This window comes from Phaseolus vulgaris, chromosome 5 (assembly GCF_000499845.2).
Source record: "Phaseolus vulgaris cultivar G19833 chromosome 5, P. vulgaris v2.0, whole genome shotgun sequence".
Lineage (NCBI taxonomy): Eukaryota > Viridiplantae > Streptophyta > Magnoliopsida > Fabales > Fabaceae > Phaseolus > Phaseolus vulgaris.
Window position 1 is genome coordinate 17,821,147 of NC_023755.2, and position 6,910 is coordinate 17,828,056.

A 6,910-nucleotide genomic window follows, 5' to 3' on the forward strand; every position below is an offset into this window, starting at 1 on the left:
ACGTGCTAGATTATTCCTTAAATAGGAGACTTAGCCGCCGACTGGTTACTACACAGAAATAACGCTCAAGTTACCCCAACCCAGATGACGACACGTGTAGGGTTGGATGCTACCTGTTACCCCAACCCAGATGATGACACGTGTAGGGTTGGATGCAATATAGAAATGGCGCTCGAGTTATCCTAGCTCAGATGATGACACGTGTAGGGCTGGGTACTACCTGCTACCCTAGCCCAGATGGTGACACGTGCAGGGTTGGGTGCGAGCCACGCGTCCAAAGCGTAACTGCCTGGAGAGAGAAAAAACCTAGCTATAAAGGTAAACTTAACAGAATTTGCAGAGGTACGTTTTCATTACGGCTCATTGTTTTGGGTTGAGTGCACTTTAGTACGATTCTACAGAGTATAGTTTTCTCTCAGTTTTTGGGTGTTCTTGTTACTGACTTGAGCGTCGGAGCGCCACCGGCCGCAAAGGCGCCACCTTATGTTTTCAGGTTCTCAGATAGGCTATCTGTGGTGTGGACTTGAAGGGCACGTGGTGTCAAGCTGGTGAGGAAGATCGTGACAAGGCAACGCTCTTGCGCTAGGTCAACCGGCAGGATCATAAGTAATAGACATAACAAGGTACGCTATTCATTTGCGCCGCTAAACACACAGTTACATAGAGCTTTACAGTTATCAGTTTTGGTGTTTCCTAGCCCTAAGATTGACTTGAGCGTCGAAGTGCAAACGACCTCTAGGGCGCCCTTGGTCTTTGTGTTTTCAGGTGTTCAATCAGAAGGAAAGCATGAGTGAACGCAGGGATTCTGGGGCGTGAGATTGTCGTAGGCGCACGAAGACGTTTTCGGTCAACCGGCAGGAACATTTGGTGCCCACCGTGAGACACGATCTAAAACATTGTCGCACCAGCAAGAACCAGAAAGATTGAGAAGATGAGAAATACTAGACAAAGATCTGTTGCACCGAACGGGGGCAAAACCCTCACCTTGCAACAGATTATGGATACGATGCAGACCCTCCAAGAACTGGTGGTTGTGTCGAGAGCGGATCAAGAGCGCATTCAGGCTGATTTGGAGGCGTCGCGGGCAACAAATGAAGAACTGCGCCGATCTAATGAGGAGTTGCACAGGGATCTGTAGAACCAGACAGGGGAACATGAGGTGGAAGAACAAGAAGCCACGACGCCACCCAGGGAGTTCCCAATGCCGTTTTCGTAGGCGATAATGGACGTTGTGATACCAACTACGTTCGTGGGCCCTAAAGCCACCTTCACGGGTGCAGAGGACCCATAGGCTCACCTCACGACCTTCCATACCCAAATGATGTTGATTGGGGGCTCTGACGCGGTGCGATGCAAGTTGTTCATGAGCACCCTGGTAGGAACGGTGATGGATTGGTTCATCAGCCTCCCAGATGGCCACAAAACATCGTTCGCGCAACTAACCAAGCTGTTCAGGGAACAATACATCGCGAATCACGCTCCACCACCGGTCTCTTACGATCTTTTTGACGTAAGACAATATCAGGGAGAGTCCTTAAAAGAATTCCTCAACCGCTTTGGAGACCAGGTGGTGAGGTTGAACATCAAGGACGAAACAATGATGGTGCACACGTTCAGAAAGGGCATAGTACCAGGGCCTTTCAGCGAATCGCTCATTAGAAACCGCCCTAAAACGTTTGGAGAAATAAGGCGATGGGCGGTGGCTCACATCGCTGCAAAGGGTGAAGTTAGTGAGAAGCGCACGTGCATGGTTCCCACACGCCCACGTGCACCAGGTCTACCTCAACCCCTAAGGGTACATGAGGCAACGATAGAGAAGAAGACCCTCGCGAAGCAGCAGCCCTACCAACCAAGGAAGCTCCAAACCAGGGGTCGTGCAAGGGAGAGCGTGCCACCAAGGCACAACTTCGTGGTAGAGTTAAAGGACCTCATCGTTATCCCCAACATAGCGGAGAGGTTGAAGATACCTCCCAAGACCGACAAGAAGCTCGGGCTCAACAAAAACGCCTGGTGTGAGTTCCACCAAGCGTTCGGCCACCCCATACGCAATTGTTTGGCATTGGGACACCAGCTAGACGAGTTGGTGAAAAACGACTTCCTGAGAGATTACTTGCAGGAAACTCAGGGTGCCGAGGATGTAGCAGTAACAAGGGGTGACAAGGGGCATGAAATTCCTGTGCATGGTGAAATCCACACCATTGCGGGAGGTTTTTCAGGAGAAGGTTGCACTGCTTCTCAGCGGAAGAAGTACGCACAGGCGGTGATGTCGGTGGAAGCACCAAGGGCAGACGACGCCTTTGACGTCGACCTCACCTTCACCAAGGCCGACCTCCAAGATGTCGTTCCCCATGATAACGATTCGGTGGTGATTTCAGTAGTGACTACTAGTAGGAAGGTGCACCGTGTATTGGTGGATCAGGGGAGTTCGACAGACGTAATGTTTTGGACGACTTTCAACAAGCTGCAATTGTACCCTGATACATTAAGGACATACATGGGTTGCCTGTACGATTTCGCAGGAGACCAGGTAGAGGTGCGTGAATACTTAGAGTTGAGGACCACCTTCACGGATGGTACGGCGTCCCGCACGGAGAACATTAGATACCTTGTCGTCAATGCCCCCTCCGCGTATAATGTGCTGCTAGGTAGACCTATGCTGAACAGGTTGGGGGTAGTACCGTCGACAAGGCACATGAAGATGAAGCTACCTGACTTGGCGGGAAAGGTGATCACCATCAAGTCATATCAGAAGGAGGCCAAGAGGTGTTATGAGAATAGCCTCAAGACAAAGAGGGGGGGTATTTGTGGTCACTACGCGACCCCCACGCTCAGAAGAGGTCGCCCAGCCCGAGACCAAACGCGCCGAAATCGCCTAGGGGGAGCGAGTGCAGAGATCAATACCCATCGTCACCACTCGGGAACAGAGTGAAGAGAGGGTGACCAAAGCAGAGATCACCCGTTCGGAGATCACCCGGGAGAAGCGACCCGAGCCAGCGGGTGAGGTAGGGGAAAGAGAGATTGGAGGAAGAGTCTTCAAGCTTAGCAAAGCTCTGGACCAAGAGGCACAGGATCAGATTGCCCAGGTGATAGCACGACACTCGGATGCCTTTGCATGGTCCGCCTCGGACATGCCTGGCATAGACCCAGACTTCGTGTGCCACCGCCTGACCATGGACCCCAAGGTCTGACCTGTCTGCCAGAGACGAAGGAAGTTTAACGAGGAGAAGCGCCAGGTAATAAGGGAAGAGACCCAGAAGCTGTTGGGCGTCGGCCACATCAGAGAGATCCAGTACCCGGAGTGGTTGGCGAACGTGGTCCTGGTGAAGAAGGCCAATGGTAAGTGGCGAATGTGCGTTGACTTCACGGACCTAAACAAGGCGTGCCCAAAGGACTCTTATCCCCTGTCGAGCATCGACGCATTGGTGGACAGTGCCTCAGGCTGCAAGATGCTCAGCTTCCTAGATGCCTTTTTCGGGTATAACCAGATTAAGATGCATCCCAGAGACGAATGCAAGATAGCATTCATGACTGAGTTGTCTTGCTATTGCTACATGGTGATGCCTTTCGGGCTAAAGAATGTGGGCGCCACCTACCAGAGGCTGATGGACAGAGTGCTAGTGCCCATGTTAGGGCGAAACGTGCAAGCCTACATGGATGACATGGTGGTAACCTCGCATTCAAAAGAACAACACGTCGTTGACTTGGAAGAACTATTTACGACGATAGCCATGTACCGACTTAAGCTGAACCTTGAGAAGTACGTGTTTGGAGTTGAGGCAGGGAAGTTTCTGGGTTTCTTGCTCACCGAACGTGGAATAGAAGTGAACCCAGAGAAGTGCGCTGCGATATTGGAGATGAGAAGCCCAACTTTCGTGAAGGAGGTGCAGCAGTTGACAGGGCGCATGGCCGCCCTGTCTAGATTCATATCAGCTGGAGGAGACAAGGGCCACCCCTACTTCAAGTGGCTAAGGAGGAACAACAGGTTCGTATGGACCCAAGAGTGTGAAGAGACGTTCCACAAGCTGAAGGAGTACCTAACCAGCCCTTCAGTCTTGTGCAAGCCACATCCAAACACACCTCTTCGTCTGTATTTTGCGGTAATTGACAGAGCGATCAGTTCAGTCCTTGTTCAGGAACAGGACCAGGTTCAGAAACCCATATACTTCGTGAGCAAGGTATTGCAAGGACCTGAGGTAAGGTACCAAGCACTGGAGAAGGCGACCCTGATGGTGGTGTTCTCAGCGAGAAGGCTTTGTCACTACCTCCAGAGTTTCACTGTGGTGGTGATGACAAATCTACCCATTCACAAGGTCCTACAGAAGCCGGATGTGGCAGGAAGAATGGTGCGCTGGGCGGTGGAACTATCAGAGTTCGATATCCAGTATGAGCCCAGAGGCCCTATCAAAGGCTAAGTTTACGCAGATTTTGTGGTAGAGCTCTCCTCGGCAGATGCACACCAAAAGGAGTCTAATTTCCGGTGGGTGCTCTCTGTAGATGGGTCATTTAACCAACAAGGAAGTGGAGTTGGCATCATCTTGGAGGGACCAAACTGGTTGTTGATTGAGCAGGCCCTACGATTCCTCTTCAAAGAAAGCAATAATCAGGCGGAGTACGAGGCCTTGATCGCAGGCATGCTGCTGGCCAAGGAGATGGGCGCACGAAGTCTTTTGGCGAAAAGTGACTCCTTGTTGGTCACAGGTCAGGTGACTGGAGAATATCAAGCCAAGGACCCTCAGATGGTCGTGTATCTAGGGTACGTCCAAACTTTGAGGGGGTCCTTCGCAATGTTTGAGCTAGTACACGTTTCCAGGGACCAGAATGCCAGAGCTGACTTGCTAGCCAAACTCGCCAGCTCGGGCAAGGGGGGCAGACAAAGGACCGTCATACAAGAGACCCTCAAGACACCGTGAACCTTCACAGCAGATAACATGGTGGGGTTTCATCAGGTCAGCACTTCAAGAGGGAGAGCAAGGAGTCATCAGTCACTGACTCAGGAGACGCTGAGAGCGCCCCGAATAGGCGTATACCCAGTTTTGGGGGAGGAGGTTGCAAGGCAGGTCTGCCAGGTTGAACGAGGAAAACTTGGATGATGCCTTACAAACGCTACCTGGCTGATGGGATACTTCCCCAGGAACCCACAGAAGCCATAAAAATAAAGAAAAATGCTGCCAAGTACACTCTCATTGATAGGGAGTTGTTCAGACACGGGTTCACCCACCCGATCTTGGTATGTGTAAGAGCAAACCAATGCACACACATAATGGCAGAGCTCCACGAAGGGATATATGGGAGTCACATCGATGGACGATCTCTAGTGTCAAAGGCTATTCGTGCGGGATACTATTGGCCCACAATAAGGGAAGACAGCACAAGGTACGCTTAGCAATGCAAACAGTGTCAGCAACACGCCGATTGGCACAAGGCGCCACCATATGAGCTCAGGTCGATTTATAGCCCTCGACCATTCCATACGTGGGGAATCGATATCCTAGAGCCTTTCCCTTTGGCGATAAGGCAGATGAAGTACCTCGTGGTCGCCATAGAGTACTTCACGAAGTGGGTCGAGGCTGAGCCTATGGCCCAAATCACGACTCACAAGGTTACTCACTTCGTATGGAAAAACATAGCTTTGGGGTGCCGAAGTGCTTGGGGTCCGATAATGGCACGCAGTTTGCAAGCCAACAACTGGGAAAGCTATGCTCAGAGGTTGGAATAAAGCAGGTGTTTGCGTCAGTCGAGCACCCCTAGACGAATGGGCAAGTCGAGTCTACCAACAGAGTCTTGCTTAGAGGCTTGAAGAGAAGGCTAGAGAAGGCCAAAGGAGCCTAAGCAGAGAAGGTTCCTAGGATCGTGTGGGCTTACCACACCACTCCCCAGTCCACTAGCAGAGAGACACCTTTCAGCTTGGTGTACGGGTCAGACGCGGTGATTCCAGTAGAGATCCAGGAGAGCTCGCTACGCTTCTAGAACTTCGTGGCTGAAGAGTCCAACGAAGAAAGAAGGGTGAACCTGGACCTACTGGATGAAGTCAGAGAGGAAGCGAGAATTAAAGCCGAAGCCTTGAAGAGAAGGGTGGAGTATAAGTACAGTTCCAAGTTGAAGCCACGCCAATTCCAAGTCGCCGACTTGGTGATGCGCAAGGCCCACTCGTACCAGTTAGAGAACAACATATCCCCCAATTGGACTGGTCCTTTCAGAGTGACAGAGGCCCTTGGGAATGGAGCATACAGGCTTGAGACATTGAAAGGAGGCCCAATTCCTCGTACATGGAATGTGGCCAACCTCAAGTTTTATTACAGTTAAATTTTTGAAGGTTGTACACGGTTCTAAGGGGATACTCTTTTTCCCTTCAAAGGGTTTTTTTTAATGGGGTCACCCAAAAAATTTCGATCGAAACATATATGTTCTCGAATGTTTTTGTACAATGCATGTACTGTCCCGTTCCCGGGCGTTTGACCAAAGGTCAGGGTCAACACATGGTGGGACCCCTCAGGGGACCCAAGGAAGAGAAGTCAACAGGTTGGCCGCTCGAGTCATTGCCTCGCTGAGGCATCGTCCAAGAAAGGCATCGCCAAAGAGAGGCGTCGCCCAAGAGGGGCCTCGCCTAAAAAGAAACATCGCCGAGCGAAGACATCGCCCGATAGGCCTCGAGCCTCGACCATACAAAAGAACAGTAAGGAGAAGAGAAAGGTGGCTTCAAGGCCATAAGTCTAGTGCCGGAAGGGGATATCCTGACTCGTGAAGTACCCCTGCCACCACTGGGAGACCTTGGAACAGATACGGCCCATGAGAGGGCCATAACCAGGGGAGAACCACGTGCATGGTACGAGGGAAAGGTAGACCCACCCCCAGGGCAAGCAACTAATGATTGGGGCGCATGAGTTGACGCCCAGAAAGTCAACCCACGTGC

The 6,910-nt window shown here is 51.4% G+C and overlaps 1 protein-coding gene across 1 annotated transcript; it reads left to right on the forward strand.

Annotated features, from left to right (window-relative positions):
• Positions 1 to 1,318: 1,318 nt before the first annotated feature.
• Positions 1,319 to 3,188, forward strand: LOC137834057 (uncharacterized). The gene is made up of 2 exons (XM_068642122.1): positions 1,319 to 2,533; positions 2,925 to 3,188. The coding sequence occupies exons 1-2, from the start codon at positions 1,319 to 1,321 to the stop codon at positions 3,186 to 3,188; spliced, it is 1,479 nt and encodes a 492-aa protein (XP_068498223.1).
• Positions 3,189 to 6,910: the final 3,722 nt, after the last annotated feature.

Coding starts and splice junctions, on each gene's coding strand:
- LOC137834057 (XM_068642122.1), top strand. CDS start 1,319: ATGATGTTGATTGGGGGCTCTGACGCGGTGCGATGCAAGTTGTTCATG. Junction 2,534..2,924: donor TCGCAGGAGACCAGGTAGAG/GTGCGTGAATAC, acceptor ACTCGGGAACAG/AGTGAAGAGAGGGTGACCAA.